This window comes from Bos grunniens, chromosome 12, assembly GCF_055505025.1.
Source record: "Bos grunniens cultivar Pamir isolate PY7600 chromosome 12, Bosgru_T2T1.0, whole genome shotgun sequence".
Lineage (NCBI taxonomy): Eukaryota > Metazoa > Chordata > Mammalia > Artiodactyla > Bovidae > Bos > Bos grunniens.
Window position 1 is genome coordinate 92658292 of NC_141176.1, and position 17333 is coordinate 92675624.

General features: G+C 58.0%; 1 protein-coding gene across 6 annotated transcripts in view; it reads left to right on the forward strand.

Moving 5' to 3' along the window:
• The window catches only part of ATP11A (ATPase phospholipid transporting 11A), a 103125-nt gene that overhangs the window by 21918 nt on the left and 63874 nt on the right, over positions 1 to 17333 (forward strand). The window contains exon 1 of one of the 6 annotated variants that reach the window (XM_086330659.1): positions 5657 to 5708. The exons of 4 other annotated variants lie outside the window; for them this stretch is intronic. In XM_086330659.1, coding sequence (XP_086186785.1) covers positions 5688 to 5708 — 21 coding nt within the window. In that variant the 5' untranslated portion in view covers positions 5657 to 5687. Of the gene's footprint in view, positions 1 to 5656; positions 5709 to 12842; positions 13000 to 17333 lie in introns of those variants that run through there. One more of the 6 variants, XM_086330656.1, reaches the window with a different exon arrangement.

Consider the following 17333-nt stretch of genomic DNA (forward strand, 5'->3'; position numbering starts at 1 on the left):
TTGTTGACTGCAGTAAAGAAAGCAGCTTCACTCTGTGAACCGGTACATTACTGACAGTTTGTGCAAAGGAGTACAGTGCAGACCTTTAGAGAGAGGATGTAGATTCAGGCTTATTGATGTGAAAAGAAGTTTATACTGTATTAGGTGAAAAAAGCATGTTACAAACTGTGCATCTGACACGATCCTGTTTTTCGTATATATGCCTTTGTATTCATATAAATACAAATTCATACAAATGGATTCATATAAATATATGCATAGAAAAAATGTGGAAAAGTATACAAAGAAATGTTAACTAGTGATTACCTCTGGATGTCAAGGTTGTGGGTTATTGTTATTTTCATCTGTTTGTCTTGTGCTAAAAAGTTTTATACTGATCGTGTATTGCTTTTGTAATCTGAAGAAAAGTGTAAAGCTTTTGCCACTAAGGCAAGTTAAAACAAGCAGCAGAGCTCAGGACATTTTCTGCTACTACTGAGACGAGACACTTGGTGGGAGGGGAGAGGTCCTAGTGTGACGAGACGAGCTTCCTGCCTGCGCTGCGGCTGCTCTGTGGTCTGATAAAGAGGGCCCCCCCCCCACCATCCCAAGCATCCTGCAATGCGTTTACCGTCCCTGGGGGGACGAGCAGAGAGGCAGGTGCAGGCCATGAGTGAGAACCCCCCACTGCCCCCTACCCCCTACCCTGCACAGGCCCGGGAGCGCATGGCCCACGGCTGCTGCAGAATGTAAATCCATTCTGATCTGAGGTCACAGACAGAAGGCAGTGTGAGCTGAGAGCTAGGCATGGAGGGCCAGTGCTGCAAGGAGGCCGGTTAGCTGTGGTCAGAGTCCCCTGTCTCCAGACCCTCCCCAGAGGCTGTTGCCCAGAGTTAGGCTCGCATGAGCAGAGGGAGGAGTCTGTCCCGAGGACCCCAGGAGAGGCAGCCCCTCCCTCAGAGGAGCTGCAGGTTGACCTTCCAGGGCAGGTCTGACTCAGTTGGGTTCAGTAGTCCTGGGCAGTGTGACCCGCGGTCTGGAGTGCGGGGAACAGTTGGACAAGTGATGGCGGCAGACAGACGTGACCTGGCCCCTGCCCCGGACCATGGCGTCCTGAGCCTGCGGGACCCGGGCCTCTGACGCCCAGGACACCAGGTCTACAGGTGCCACTTAAGACGACGACAAGCGCGTCGTGGCCAAGGTGTGACCCCAGTTTTCACGTGAGGAGGGGGGGAGAGACTGGCTGCACGCCCAGGTCACACAGCTGGTGCCACACCTGGGGAGCGAGTTCTGAGCCGGTTCCCCGACCCCAGCGGGGTCCCGACCCGGGGTCAGGACTCTGGGCCGTGGCGGCACCAGGCCCTGGGCCCTGCTGTGGGCGCCATCCTCACCACCCTCGGGTTCCAGCGTTCAGCCGTGTGTTAGAAAGTCGCTCAGTCCTGTCCGACTCTTTGTGACCCCATGGGCTATACAGTCCATGGAATTCTCCAGGCCAGAATACTGGAGTGGGGAGCCATGCCCTCCTCCAGGGGATCTTCCCAAGCCAGGGATCGAACCCAGGTCCCCCTCATTGCAGGTGGATTCCTTACCAGCTGAGCCACCAGGGAAGCCCCGAGCGACTCCCAAACTCACTGTGAAAGTGCAGCCTGCACAGTTCCAGTTTTTATAAAAGACACAGCTCTGCCCTAGGCCGTGGGAGCCGCATCTGGGGGACTGGGGCTCAGGCTTTCTGCTGCATCCCCAGGGGTCCCTCCCTGCCCTGAGGTGCCCGCTCCCCGGGAAGCTGCCCGGGCTGCCCCCTGGGTCTCAGTGAGCCCAGCACCCACCCCAGCCTCTGCAGAGGTCGGCGTGCTGTGGGGCCTCCAACCTCGTCCTCACAGGCCCACCTGAGTCCCCTCAGGAGGTGAGGCTGAGTGAGAGGGCACTCCCCACCCAGGAAATTCCAGGGGCTCCTGAAGCGTGTGAGCCTGGACAGAGAAGCCCGCCGAATCCGCCTCTGTGGGTTTGTTTCCAGAACCCTCCGCCCTCCTTTCCCCGCCCCCTGCCCCCTCCCCCAGGCTTCCAGCCGCGTCTGTCTGTCCTTCTCCGGCCACACCTGCTGCTCCTGCCACCTCCTGGCATCCGGGCGGGCATCTGGTCAGCGCCTTGTGGTCGGTCAGGGCCCTTCCCTGCCGGCCAGCCACACCGCTCCTGGTGGAGAGCTTGGCCTCCACCCCGCTTCCACCCTTGGGAGTCCGCACTCAGCCTGTTTCAGGACCTCAGAGACAGGGTGCGGGCAGTTTTCTCCTCTGTGTGAAGTTAGGACACAGGGCGGCTCTGGCGAAGGAGCTCAGACAGTCTGGGCCCAGTTCGTGGGGGTGGAGGTGGGCTCCTGCACTCGGCCAGCCTGTTCTCCGGCCCCGCAGAGCGTTCCAGAATGCAGCCCGTTCCTGACTCTGCCCATGTCGCCAAGTCCCGGGAGCACCCTCTGCTCCAGCCGTGAGCCCGAGTCCAGGCGTCACCTGGCCTCCTGACGCTCCGGCTACAGAGGCCCCCACGCCCCCTCCTCGGGTTCACGTAAATTGCTGGAGCTCGCACAGAGCTCAGAACCCTTTACTAACTAAATCACTAGTTATTATAAAAGTATACAGCTCAGTGTGACCAAGCACGGGCTGTGAGCCTGCACCACAGTCACCCAGACTCAGAGAGCAGGTGTTTGCAGCGAAGTCCGGGTTTTCTGCAGGCGCCAGGCTGGGGCAGAAGCCTCAGATCCACTTTCTCTGGGCGCGGAGGTGGGGTTTTCTTTTAGGGCAAAAACAGAGAGACCGCGATAAGCCATCATCTAGAAACACTGCTTAATCTCAGTTCTGGGGCTCAGGATGCCCCTGGTTTATGATTTTTGGGCCAGGTGGTCCTGGCTTGGGGGTCTGTTCACTCATCTGCCCTGGAGAGACAGCCTGAGTTTTCAGGTGATGGTCTGTGATGGCGGTTTTAGTTCATTAGCAGTGTTATCAACGGCAGCGGTCTCAGTCACCCGAGCCGGTGGATTAGCATTCGTGAGCACAGAACTGAGGTCAGAGGGCATGAGATGGAAGAACGTTCCGGAGGGAGAGGTGATCCGTAAGCTCAGTAAGGGAACAAGGTTGCATCAGGAAGAGCGGACGGAAGAGCCGCCTGGAGAGGCGGGTAGGGCCAGGAGAGGGGGGGCGGGGGCGGGGTCCACACCACCGGTGTCCCCACCTCCGCCTGCTCACGCGACAGCAGCCCGCAGGTTCTCCAAGCCCCTGCCTTTGGGGTTTCTGTGGAGGCCTGAGGTTGGGAAATCTTATGGAAAACTTCGGACACATTGTAAAGTTTCAATCAATTGACACCTTTAAAACTCTTGCATGCGGACTGTGAATTCTCTAACGTAACTCAGTGCTGTAGGTGTCGTTGTTGTGGTTACTCGGTCGTGTCCACCTCTTTGGGACCCCATGGACCGCAGCACGCCAGGCCTCCCTGTCCTTCACCATCACCCGGAGCTTGCTCAAACTCATGTCCATCAAGTCGGTGATGCCATCCATCCTCTGTCGCCCCTTCCCCTCCCGCCTTCAGTCTTTACCTGCATCAGGGTGGTGGTGGTCTCTGTTTCTGGTGATAACTTGCTGCTCTGTTTTCAGCGAGTTCAGCTGCATTTTTTACTTTATTCCACCAATAATTAAGGAGCACCCACTGGACCAAGAGTCATGTTAGCTGCTGGGAACACGGGAGAAACCAGGCGATAGAAAGAACTGGTCTCTTCCTGTAGGGATTGAAAATCTGGCACCGGGGCACAGTCCTGTTCTCTCACAGGAAGGACTCTTGCGGGGGTCGGGGTGTGGGGGTCTCTCTGCGGGGTCCTGCCCGGCCGGCAGTCAGTTTCCTCCAGGGCGGCTGGGTGGGGTGAGGGGGCTTCTTCTCCCCCAGTTCACGTTTCCAGAAGGAAGCTCCGGGCCAGGCAGCCTCCCTGGGCCCAGCCGCAGGGCTGGGGGCATCTGCTAGGCGTGAGCCCACACTTCTTGTGTACTTTGCACAAGTGACTTGTCTCCGCAACTCACAACTGGAATGAGTAGTGGTTCCACTCAGGGTTCCTGCGACGGCCCCTCTCTGACCAGGGTCAGCAGGCTTTTTTGGAAAAGGGCTTACGATCTTTGGGCTGAGGGGGCCCCAGTGTTCACAGTGTAACTGCCCCGGGCTCTCGGGGCTCCTTGCTCAGAGGCGTCGACCGCTCTGCCGGCCGGCGGGAGGGTGGCCGGGGGCGGCGCGTGGTGGGGACTGGCTGTGCATAGAGAGGCTGCGGGACCACACCGGGCCCTGCATCGTCCCGGCCCGTGAAGCTGGTGACCCCCGCCCCACACCCACTCGGCTCTGTCTCGCTGTCGGTCTCCACGCAGCTTTAACTAAAAACACTGCTCATCGCTTGTCTTCAGTGCCGTGTTCTCCATCTTTTTATCTCCATGGCTTCGCTGACGGGTTGCATTTCCTGGATGAATAGACACACGTGACTCAAGGTGCTGACGTGAAAGAAGATCATGGGGTGAAAACCTGTCTGCCTGACCCGTCCCCGCTCTGGCCACTCAGGGCCGGCGAGCACAAAGGGTGGGCAGAGCAGGCCTCCGCGCTGGCAGCGTCGGGTGCTGCCTGTCCTCCTGGATTCCCAGCCAGGGCTCGTCCCTCCTGAAGCCCCGAGCAGGGCCCAGCGGCCCTAGAACCCGGGTGATGGAGCCTGAGGGTGGGCGCCAGCCTTGGCCGTGTCGTCCAGGGGCTTGGGCCGCGGGGACCCCAGTCTCTGTCTGAGCAGCCCTTCCGGGGCTGCTGCGGCATCACAGATTGGAAACCACTCTGTACGGCTCACGGGTCACCCAGTTCACACTTCACCCACGCCACGAGGGTTTATTAGGGCGGGGCGCTGCTCACAGGGGTCCGCCGGCCGCGTTGCCTGCCCCGTCGGGGCCTCGGTCTGCGGTGACGGCACGGACGGCCTCCTCGGGTGCCTGCTGTTCCTAGTCTCCGGCTATCTTTAGCTGCTGCCTGCAGGCAGGCCTCCACCTCACAGGATCAGGAGACGGTGCGGCTGCCTCCCAGGCCCCGCGAGCCGAGAGGGTGGCAGCTGCCGCCAGCTGTCAGGGATGAATCTGAATTGTCGCACGTTGGGAAAAACAGTCACCCTCGAGTGGCTCCTGAGTGTGAACTGGCGGATCCTTCAGGTGAACCGTAGTGCATGCTACTCCCCCGGCCAGTTCACACTTGAGACAGCCCGGCCTGACTCCAGTTACACACGGGGGTCTCCGGGGGAGGCGCGCAGGGCCACCTGCCGCCTGGTCTGTTTCCGGGCTGCGTGCCCCCAGCCCTGCGGAGACAAAGTCATCTTCACGGGAGGGAAGGTCGCCCACCTTGGCAGCCTGACTGTGGATGGGAGCCGTGGGTCCGTCCCGGTCATCCCCTGCCCAGGGCGGCAGGACCCCACGGGGGGAGCGGGAGACTCCGGCTCAGGGCCGGTCTGCCGGCCCCGCGTCAGCAGCGAGTTCTGTGGTCTTCATGTGCAGAGTTCAGGCCGTCCCCCAGAGCCCCGGGTTGCGGGGAGAGGCGTTGCTGGGCGTGTCCCGGGCGGCAGGTCTCTCCTGAAGTCGGAGAGCACGCTTGGAGCAGAGCCACACGACGCTCAGCCTCAGCAGGCTCCACGCCGGTGCCGCGATTGAAGGGTGACATCCATGCGCTCACCCTCGAGAGAGGTGGGAGTCGGTCCCTCACCGTGTCTCTGCGATAAAGTAGCGGGCGGGGACATGGAGGGTGGACGCAGAGAAGACAGGCGCCCTGTGCCAGTGTGGGGTGGGGGCTGCAGAGGGGGTTACAGAGGTGGGCTCCCAGGGAGAAGGCAGCTGGGGCCCCCACACCAGACCTTGGAGCCGGAGAGGGCGGGGGCGGGGTGGGCTGGGCCAGCCAGGTCTGGGGAAGGAGAGTGGCCTGCGGGTGCCCAGGTGCCAGGGAAGCCCTGGGGGAGAAGCGCCTGGAGGGGGAGGCGGCCAGCCCGGGGTGGTCCCTGGGTGTGCCGCGTCACCCCCCCACAGGCACCGACGGGGTATTCCTGCTGCAGCGGAGCCTGCCACTGCTGGGAGGGTGGGTCTGCCCTTTCCTGTCCTAGCCTGTCGGCCGGGGTGCGTCTGTGCTGTGTGTAACCGGTGCCCTAACCAGGCTCCTGCAGGTGAGTGGGGGGAGGAGGGGTTGTTAGGACCCCCAGACCGTCTGACCAGTCTGCTGGTGCACAGGCTTTATTTGGAGGAATGCCAACTTGAACATCTTTGCTGCTGCCGCTGCTGCTGCTCAGTCGCTTCAGTCGTGTCTGACTCTGTGCGACCCCACCAGGCTCCCCGCCCCTGGGATTCTCCAGGCAAGAACACTGGAGTGGGTTGCCATTTCCCTCTCCAGTGCATGAAAGTGAAAAGTGAAAGTGAAGTCGCTCAGTCGTGTCCGACCCTAGCAACGCCATAGACTGCAGCCTACCAGGCTCCTCCGTCCATGGGTTTTAAGTTAGAACAAATTCTGACTGATCGGTCAAAGAGCACAAACACTTTGCGTAAAACAAGAACAAACACAAAATTTAAAAAAAGCCATGTGTTGCCCTGAGTCTCCCTGAGTCCTGAGTCTCTCGCGGCCTCCTCCCCTCCCCGTGTTACTCTGTGCCTCTTCTGCCCTCGGTGTTTTAAACGGAGAAGAACCAGCGCTTACACGTCAGTTTACGGGCTCGTCTGCCTTAGCCTGATTAAAGTTTCTGTTTGATTCTGGGGGCAGATGCTCAAGTGATCGACACGTGAGTGCCACTTATCAGTGAGACCAGGGCTGCTGCACAGGTTTCCCCGTTTCTTCCTAAAATGTGCTGAGGACTTCCCTGTGCAGTCCAGTGCTGAAGACGCCTCGCTTTCACTGCAGGGGCACGAGTTCAGTCCCTGGTCAGGGAACTACGATCCCAAATGCTGTGTGGTGTAGCCAAAAAAAATAACAAATTAAAATGTGTTCGTCTGTGTATACAGAGCAGAGTTTACAAGATCTGAGCACTATATTGTGTGCGTCCAGGCTGGACTGAAATAGGTTTGTCCTCAAGGAGTTTGTAGTAACGGAAAGTTGAAGATGGAAGTAAGATTTCTTGTCTTTGTTTTTAACCTGCAGACGAAAACCTGGGCAGAAATCAGATTTTCAGGTTGGGAGTCTCAGCCATCAGTGGTGAGTCCACCCTCAGGCCGTTGGGACAGCCAGACTGAGGCTGTATTGGCCTGAAAGGAAATTTACTAACGAGACAGCGTCGGCCGCCAGCGTGACTCTCAGGGTCGTTCCCCTCCCCTAACTGTGCAGATTTCAGGGTGGACTAACTCAACGGCTTGGGCCGCCAGCGTGACAGAGGAGTTCAGCACCGCCTCTCAGGGTCGTCCGCCTTCCCTAACTGCAGATTTCAGGGTGCAGAGCGACAGCAGCCCGGCTCTTTGTGGGTGGTGCTTTGTTTTTCTTGCCACAACAAAAACTCCCCTGTCTCGGGCCGCTGGCACCCGCTGCCCCGGGGCTGTGGGAGCGTCGCCCCGGGGTCAACGGCCAGCGGGTCTGCAACTGCGTGTTGCTATCAGCATCCCCCAGGCCCCAGAGTGCAGTGGAGTGCTGCCCGAGGAAGAAGACCTGCTGACGCGATCTGGCCCTCCTCCTTCAGGAAGGCAGCCTTCGGAGCAGCGGGTGCCATTACATGCAACGAAAAGCAGGACACTTGAGAAGGAAAATGTCAGCAGACAGCCGCCGGCGTTAGCTCTGTTTTCTTGCAATTAAACTAAAGAGTGGAAATGTCCATCCGGTCCGGTGAGACGCTGTGCACGTTCATCGGGCAAAGCGAGCTCTTCATTCTGGGGAGAATGGATGACACAAGGACCCAGGGAGGCTGGTCGGCTTCAGCTGCGGTTTTGCTGATGCTCCCGAAACGCTCAGGTTGAGCTGTTCTTCTTTGAGCAACGGTTGATCCCACTGAGAGTCGCACAGGTCTGGTTCCCTCAGTGTGACCGGCAGTCTCTGTGTGACACTTTTGCACAAGGCTCAAATTAGAGAACCCGCGGTCGTTTAAGGTTTTCGACGGCGAGACTTTGATGACCGGGAAGCGTGCAGTCAGACATGGGCACACTACTGGAGTCAGTTCTGGCTGAGCCAGTGGTTCAGGCTGTAGGGAAAGCCAGTCTTCACCTTTAAACCCCATTTCGTGCTTGTGTGGAAAGTGGCCGTTATAGTCGTGATACCGATACTACTCCTAATGAGTCAGACTGAACCCGGCCTCCAATGAGGGGGTGGAATTTTGCCGCCTGCCTCTTTCAAGTAAGAAATGCCTTCCTGTTTGGCAAGAAAGTTTGTAAAAGAGCCAGAAATGTTGCCGTTTTTGACCTGACCTGGGCGGTCTGGCAGGTGTGGTTTGAGTGTTTTTTCCGTGTTGACTGACCACGCTGTTCCTGAGTGATTTCAGGGATGGTTTCTGTGTTTGCTGGTGGTCCCTCTCTGACTCTCCCAGTTTGGTGACCCCGAGACACATCTTATGAAAATGGTGGAGCTTCACTGTGGTTAATAAGTTACAGGTGCTGCCTCCGGGCACCCTCACACCCCCGCCCGCAGCCCAGCCCAGCCCGCCCCGTCCAGTGACCTCTGCTCCAACGCTCACCGAACCGCAGTCGCCTCTGCTGGCTTTTGCTGGGAACGTGTTTTGAGGCACCTGCCCTGTCCACCCTGTGGTCATCTTGGCATGCAGGGTGCAGTGCAGTGGGTCCTTGTGTGCTTGGCTGTCGTTCCAGCTGTGACCGCAGGAACCATTTTAATATAAATCCCACACACTGACCACAGGACACACAGGGGCCACCTTTGCTTTTCCAGATGTGCTTCTAGCTTTAAAGGAAACTGAACCACTTTAGGATGATTTTCAGAGCAGTCAGCTGTGGCCCCAGATGGAGCCCAAGTGAAAACTCTTAAAAATGAGGAAATTGTGTCTGAAAAAGTCATCCTATATTGCAGTATTTCAAACCAAGTAGATGGAATGTGATGAACTATACCTCTGGTGGTTTATCAGGACAGAAAAAAGCAGAGGGAACCTGGAGGCAGGGTGTGGGGGGTGACGGAGGGTCTCTCCCGGCCCCCCAGTTCTCCCTTCCATCCGTGGGTTACCGCGGTGATGGGAGTCAAGCTTTGATCGTTGCTGGGAGGTGAGGCCGAGGTCGCGCCGGACAGAGGTGGGGGCCGCCACTGCCTGGTGCGACCTCGCCGGCGGGCCTCCTGTCTGATGTCCGCGAGCTGTCCGTCATCCTCGAGCTGTCCGTCAGAGGGGACATCCTCCAGGCTGAGGTGGTGCGGGCGGTGCTGAGTCCCCCGCCATGTGCAGCCCTCCAGCGCCCCGCCCGCCTACTTGGTCTGGGCGGGGCACCCTGCCTCTGGACACAGTGGACAGGCTCCCTGCCCTCTGCAGGTTCCTGTTTCCCTCCTTAGCTAAAGAAAGCCAAAACGAGCTTTTCCACAGCGCTGGCTTTGGCTCGCTTCTGTTGTCCTTTTCTGTACCGCGTGAGGTGCTCCTGTGAACCCGCGTGGAAGCTTGCAGCCCCCAGACTCCAGGTGCAGTCCTACCCCCTGGACTAAGCGCGAGCTTAGTGGTTCAGCCCAGTGATCAGACGTAAATCCATCTGTAAGTAACAGGCTGGGGATTCTGGTTCTGTGTCGTGAGACCGCCGTGTGTCCTGGAGGGTGGGGGAGGTGCGGGAAGCTCTCTGGAGAGCCGACAGAGGAAGCCAGTCCCTGCCGTGTGCTGATGAGGGTGTGGAGGTGACCGAGGACAAGGGTGTGGATGGGATGGTTCACCTCAGGAGCTCTTTAAAGCTTCAGCATAAATGGATTCTTGAGGGAGACCATCGGGGATAAAAGGAGAACCCTGACCCCTGTCCTGATGGGGCCGGGAGAGAGTGGACAGTGAGGTGATGGGCCCTGACCCTCGTCCTGATGGAGGATGAGGGAGAGTGGACAGTGGGGTGATGGGCCCTGACCCCCATCCTGATGGAGGATGAGAGAGAGTGGACAGTGAGGTGATGGGCCCTGAGCCCCGTCCTGATGGAGGATGAGAGAGAGTGGACAGTGAGGTGATGGGCCCTGAGCCCCATCCTGATGGGGGATGAGAGAGAGTGGACAGTGAGGTGATGGGCCCTGACCCCCGTCCTGATGGGGGATGAGAGAGAGTGGACAGTGAGGTGATGGGCCCTGACCCCCATCCTGATGGGGGATGAGAGAGAGTGGACAGTGGGGTGATGGGCCCTGACACCCGTTCTGATGGGGGTTGGGAGAGAGTGGACAGTGAGGTGATGGGCCCTGACCCCCGTCCTGATGGGGGATGAGAGAGAGTGGACAGTGAGGGTGATGGGCCCTGACCGACACCCGGGCCGCCTGCTGGACCACGGAGCTCTGACTGGCGAGCATTCCCTCTGCTCAGCAAGCGGGTGATGGTGCCAAGATACTGCAAAAGCAAAATAGTTATTTTGGCAGTTTTTCAAAGAAATGATGCTTTTCTTAGAGAGTGCATTATGTGCACATTTCACAGAGTCTTTGTAGCTTTTTCCAAAAAAAAAAAGTAGGACTGTGTGCAAAAAGAAAGGATAAGAGGAAACCAAAAGGAAGGAATGACTTCATAAAACATTTATGGGCAGAAGCTAGAGGCCATCACACAGGCCAGGGCAGGCTTTTATTACCTTTTAATTTGGATGATCATGCAGGAGACGTCTTTATTCTGAAGTAATTCTAAGCATGAACGCACCTTTAAAATTATGGGGATTTATGTTTATTTTTCTGTTAATCTGAATGAGCAGTTGTGTTGTCAGCTTAGCCAACTGTGTACAGTAAAATACAATGCACACGGTATTTAAAACCCTAATTTTATCAGGAGGAAAATGCTGCCTGTGGGTCCACATCTTCAGCATTTGCACCGTTAAAATTTCAGTCTGTGGTCAGCTCTCATTGCCACAAGGGCTGTAAGATCAGGCTGGGGTCTTTGTAACAGCTCAGATTTGTTAATTCGGCCGCCTCTCTGCCCCTGTTGCGTGCCTTGCCCCTCCGTTTCCAGCTCACCGAGCGCAGAGAGGTAACGCTGGCACGAGGCTCTGGGTGGGCGGATGCGGCCAGGTAACCCCCGTGTCCCAGCCTGGGGGCAGCTCTGTGCAGCTGGCCCCGCTCTCGGCCTTGACCTTCATCCCAGCAGGATCAGACTTGAGAGCCAGTTGGAATCTGTCAGCCTGGCCCCAGCCTTCTATTTCTGGCCACATTCTCCTAAAAAATGGACACTTTTATTTTTTAGCATTTTGGAAAGATGGGATTATAAGCAGTTTTTTTAATGAAATGTATCAGGCGTGCCAAAGAGCATGTGTAATGTATACAGAGCTAAATTGATTGTCAGCAATAGCTGCACTGCCCGTGGGGGTCGCCCCCGGGGGTCCCTCCGGATTCTGTGAAGGAGTCAGGTCCTGCACCCTGGCATAGCCGGGGAGGGGCTGGCGAGGGTGCTGTGGGAACCAGAGCCCAGTTGTGCAGGGGTGGTCGTGCTTCGGGTGAGTCTTGGCTTCCCTCTCGGTTTCATCCATTCCACGGGTGTTGCTTGAGTGCCTGCCCTGCCCTGCGTGTGCTGCTCAGTGGGGTCAGGGTCCTCACGTGCTCCTGCTCTGGTGAGAGTCAGGCAGTTGATACGTAAAAAAACAGCAGCAGCTTTGTCAGGTGGGGGGCGGGGGCCACAGACAGGCAAGGCGGGAAGATGGGGGGCCCGTGATGACATGGGGCTGGCAGGCGGAGGGCATCTTTGAGCTCAGCGCTAGGTCACTACAGCAGCACCAGCATCCCAGGCCGGGTCAGCAGTCCAGGCCCTGGTGGTGCTGTGTGCAGAGCTGGGCGTGTGGGGACTCGGGGTGGAGCCCCCTGTGCCGGGGGCAGAGCTGCCGCCCAGAGCGTGGACGGTCCCTGCTGACTGCCTGTGTTTCTACGTGAGGAAATTCACGAGTGTTTGCTCGAAGATGCTCTGATCATGCCCTTAGTTGCCTTCTGAGCGGTAGGCACACACCCCACTTTTTACCCGACAGAACGCGGGATGTAGTCTGACAGCCGGAGTGCGGATGCCAAGGTTTACTGTGCGTCGCAGCCGGCCAGCCATCCTGAGGCTGCCGCGGAGGAGGCGTGGGTTCGCCAGCCCACGCCACGGTTTCCAGGAACACCGGGCAGGGTGGGGGGCGCCTCCTGGCTCTGGCGGCTTCCGGCGAGGGGCTCCCTGCGGGCAAGCCCTCCGGAGTGAATGGGAGACAGAGAAACAGTTATTTACCCCTGCTGCGGCTTCGCAGGTGGCTCAGTGGTAAAGAACCCTCCTGTCAATGCAGGAGACATAAGAGAGGCGGGTTCAGTCCTTGGGTGGGGAAGATCCCTGGGAGGAGGGCATGGCAGCCCACTCCGGTATTCTTGCCTGGAGAAGCCCGTTGACGGAGGAGCCTGGCGGGCTACAGAAGGGTCGTAGGGTCAGCCCTCCGAAGGGCCTCAGAGGCGGACACAGCGGAAGTGATGGAGAACATGCACGCTGTGAAGAGACGCCACAGCAGGTGATCCACATGCCTGGCTCGCACACACGAGAATCCCAGGAGACCCACCCAGAGTCTCCCGACCAGAAGGATCAGAACAGGACCAGGTGACTTCAGACGGCAGTCATGGGGAATCTGTCCTGGGCCTCAGTCATCTGAGAATAAGGGTCTGCCAAAACCGGTGCTTGGACACCATCCGTGTTTTATCTTCAGACAGTTATTTGGAGAAAGGAAGTGAGGATGAGCTGGCCTGGAAGTCAGGACTGTGCCTGCAGCCGCAGACTCTCGCTGTCAGAAGCACCTGCATAGTATCGACTGTCAGGAGCAGATGACACTCAGGAAGCCAGGTTATCAGTGTCGAGACAAAGGGACCCTAATCGGCGAATGGAACTGTCCCCGAGTCCTGTGTGGATTCAGAGGCGAAAAGGTTAGTAGGAGATGGCTGATTTATTACCGTGGCTGAACACTTTGGGGAGACATTGGAGGCCAGGATTACATGGCTGTGTGAACTTGTGGACAGTGTGGTTCGTGGTCTCAGAGTTCTCGGGGTTTGGTACGCTCCACATAGCGGCTTTCACTGGGGGAGGCTGTCGTGTCCTCCTCTTGGCGCGTCTGGGGGTCACTCTGTGCCAGCACGTTGTGTGGACACAGCTGGACAGCACTCCCTTGTGATTCAGCCAGCCAGTCTATGGACTCGGTCTCTAGTCTTCTGTGATCACAGCAGTTAGCAGCTGCAGTCACCAGCCTTGGAAAGCAGCGGTGTTTTTGCACACACATCCTTGGGATGGTCTTCTAGAGGCGGGGCCCCTGAGGCGGGAGGAATTGCCCCTGTTGTTCACTGCTCTGCGTCTTTCCCTGGGGTCATGATGGTGCTGGTTCTCACCCGCCTCACCTGTGCAATGCTGGTCTCCGCCAGGACCTCATGTGGGTCCCAGCTTTGTGTGGGGGGCAGGGAGGCACCAGGCTCACCAAGATGGTTGGGCCTGGGGGACCCAGATGGACCGGACCTAATCATTTTGGCTTCGAGAAGCACTGATCAAGCCCCAGGCTTCCTAGTCACGTCTGTCCTGTCGGCCCGGCTGCCAGCCCTCTGTGACGGCCGTGACGGTAAACGTTTCAGGCTCCGAGGCCACGTGGCCTGTCCGCTCCGATCTGTCCTGCGGTGTGAGCGCAGCCGTGACAGCCCGTGACAGACAAGAGTGAGTCCTCACTATAGACGGTGACGTCTGCTTTTCTGTAATTGTCACATGTCAGGAGTGGTTAGTTTTCTTTCGGTTTTTTCAGCTGTTTGAAGAGGTAAAACCTGTACCAAAACCGTGGGCCATGGTCCGCCAACCCCTGCTTTCTGGGTCAAACGGGGCTGGATTTGGACTTCCTCTGCCCGGCCTGGCTTCAGACCTTTCAGACTGGGCCCCAGCTTGGGCCAGTCTCACCTTCACTGCGAGGGGCCGGTTTTCTCCCTTCCTTCGTGTCCTGCAGGCCCCGCTGGCCCTGATGGGTGGGCAGCTCCCAAGTGGCCTATGGGGGGGCTTCCCCGTGCCTCTGGCCTTGGGCTCCCGTCTGCCATAGGAGACCAAGGTGCCTCCCCTCAGGAGCTCCCGTCAGCTCTAGACCAGGGTACCTCCCCTTGGAGTTCCCGTCTGCTCTAGAAGGAGGCGCCTCCCCTCGGAGCTCCCGTCTGCTCTAGATCGAGGCGCCTCCCCTCAGGAGCTCCCATCTGCTCTAGAGCGAGGTGCCTGCCCTCAGGAGCTCCCGTCTACTCTAGAACGAGGTGCCTGCCCTCAGGAGCTCCCATCTGCTCTAGATCAAGGCGCCTCCCCTCAGGAGCTCCTGTCTGCTCTAGATCGAGGCACCTCCCCTCAGGAGCTCCTGTCTGCTCTAGAACGAGGCGCCTGCCCTCAGGAGCTCCCATCTGCTCTAGAACGAGGCGCCCCCCCTCAGGAGCTCATGTCTACTCTAGATCGAGGCGCCTCCCCTCAGGACTGTTGCAAGGCTGGAACGTAGCCTCTGGCGGCAGCTGTTTGTGCTCTAGGTCTCAGACTGTGTTTGTCGAGGTGGGCTGCCGACCCCAGAGCAGACACGGCCCTTTGCAGGTGTGGGCAGGGGCCCAGGGCATCCCTTGCTTGTGGTTAGCTTATGAGGCGTTGGGGCATCTTCCTGGGCTGTTTCTCGGGGTCCTTGCCAGCGAGGGGACGGCGTCTTTCTGGTTGTCATTAGGTTCAGGTGTGACAATGCCCGTGACTGGGAGGGCCGCATTGGTGTGATCCTCGTGACTCACACCTGTGCGTGTCCCTCCTGTAGCTCGTGAGACCCCGAAACTGTCCCAGAGTCCCCGTTTCCCCCTCGGGTGGTTGTCCAGTGGCGTTAAAGCTCCAGCCTGGCCGTGTGGAGGTAAAGCGCTGTGTTTGTTCCCTCAGCAAATGCCTGCTGGGTGCCCTCCTCTCAGCTCCTCTGGCCTCTGCTCCTTCTTTTTTAAGGGCAAGGGGTTAAAAATGTACAGACCTCAGAAAGCGTGCTCCTCCCCTCCAGGTGGCCGATGCTGTGCGTCGCAGAAGCTGGTCGTCGGTACCCACACCCCGGGGTGGTTTCCCAACAGCGAAGCGTGGTTAGAGCGGAGGAACTTGTCCAAGAACCCTAATCCTGACTTCGTTTTATTACGATAATACTTAATTCTGTCTTGACCTTACGTCATACTTATGCCATAGAGCCAAACCCAAAATACAGGCTCAATACAACTGAACCCACAAAACAGGTGGTGGGGCCGACCCAGCTCTGCTGTGGCCTTGGCCTGAGCCTCCGGCATGCTGTGGGCCAGCGGGCACGCTGCCCATGCTCCGTGCAGGGCTGCCAGCGGGGTCTGTGCGGCTGTGCATGGGGCGGGTTGGGTCAGGCCAGCATCGCTGCGCTCCCGAAGGTGAGAGGTGGTCCCCGGGGGCAGCGGCGAGCGAGCTCTGGGGTCTGCTGGGGCCGCGGCTCTGTGCTGTGTGAGTGTTACAGACGTGCTGTGGGTTCGGGGCGCCCAGGACCCCGCAGAGCCTGGCGGGGGGTGGACATCTGAGTCTGGCTGTCAGGCACGAGGCAGCGTGTGTCCCGAGAGCAAACACAGAAGCCCCTCCGTTTCAGAGCCGGCAGGTGAGACACGCCAGGCCGTTTCCCGCAGCCCTTCTGGAGGGAAAGGTGTTCATCCGGCCTGGCTTCCAGTGTTGCCGTCACTTTCCCAGCTGGAGCCCAGGAACTGTGGAAACTGGGAGCTTTATCCGGATCAAGGCTAACTTCTCTGTCCTTTCACATGTGGATTTGGTATTTCCAAACATCAGCTCGTTTTCAGGGCCTTGCAGGAAATCGATTGACAGGAAATGGCCTGAGGCCCCCTGTCCCCCTCCCGAGGCCCACTCACCGCCCGCGTGCTGAGCGGGGCGTGTTCATCCGGGCCAGGGCTGCTGGGGGCCATCCAGACCCCCGTCCCCCTCCCCGAGGCCCACCTGCTGCCCGCATGCTGAGCGGGGCGTGCTCATCCGGGCCAGGGATCCTGGGGGGCCATCTAGACCCCCGTCGCCCTCCCTGAGGCCCACCCACCACCCGCGTGCTGAGTGGGGCGTGCTCATCCTGGCCGGGGCTCCCAGGGGGCCGTCCAGACCCCCGTCCCCCTCCCTGAGGCCCACCCACCACCCGCGTGCTGAGTGGGGCGTGCTCATCCTGGCCAGGGCTGCTGGGTGTCGTCCAGACCCCCGTCCCCCTCCCTGAGGCCCACCCACCGCCCGCGTGCTGAGCCAGGCGTGCTTATCCGGGCCAGGGCTACTGGGGGCCATCCGGACCCTGGGGCCCCTCCACTGCAAGCCCCAGGACGCCTGATTCCTTTGACTCAGGCTAGCCTTGACTCTGACCCCTCAGTTATGTTAACAGTTCTTTGAACTCACCCATCAATAAAATTTCCCCGACGTCATACTCGCTCGGCAGATGTACTTTCACTTTGACGGAAAGACAGAGATAGGTGATCTCTATCTTGTGTTTGCCATGTCAAAGGCGCTTCCAAGATTATCCAGAGGGCAGAAGGTTTAAACAAAAGAAAGCAAAACATGTTTTCTTCATAGACTTCATTTTGTTCCAACTTTACCTAAAAGGAAGAATGGCATCGTTGCTGAAATTGCCTATTCTTACTCAAATAGCATGTCAATTGGGGGGAAAAAGGGTTGGGATGGGGGGGCTTGTGTAATCATTCTCTTTGAAAACCATAGTGACTGACTTGGTAAGAAGTCAGCTGGCGTAAAACTCAACATTCACAAAACCAAGATCATGGCATCTGGTCCCATCACTTCGTGGCAAATAGATGAGGAAACAATGGAAACAGTGAGAGACTTTCTTTTCTTGGGCTCCAAAATCACTGCAGATGGTGACTGCAGCCATGAAATTAAAAGACGCTTGCTCCTTGGAAGAAAAACTATGACCAATCTAGATAGCATATTAAAAAGCAGAGACATTACTTTGCCAACAAAGGTCTGTCTAGTCAAGGCTATGGTTTTTCCTGTGGTCATGTATGGATGTGAGAGTTGGACTGTGAAGAAGGCTGAACACCGAAGAATTGATGCTTTTGAACTGTGGTGTTGGAGAAGACTCGTGAGAGTCCCTTGGACTGCAAGGAGATTCAACCAGTCCATACTAAAGGAGATCAGTCCTGGGTGTTCATTGGAAGGACTGATGTTGAAGCTGAAACTCCAGTTCTTTGGCCACCTCATGCGAAGAGCTGACTCATTTGAAAAGACC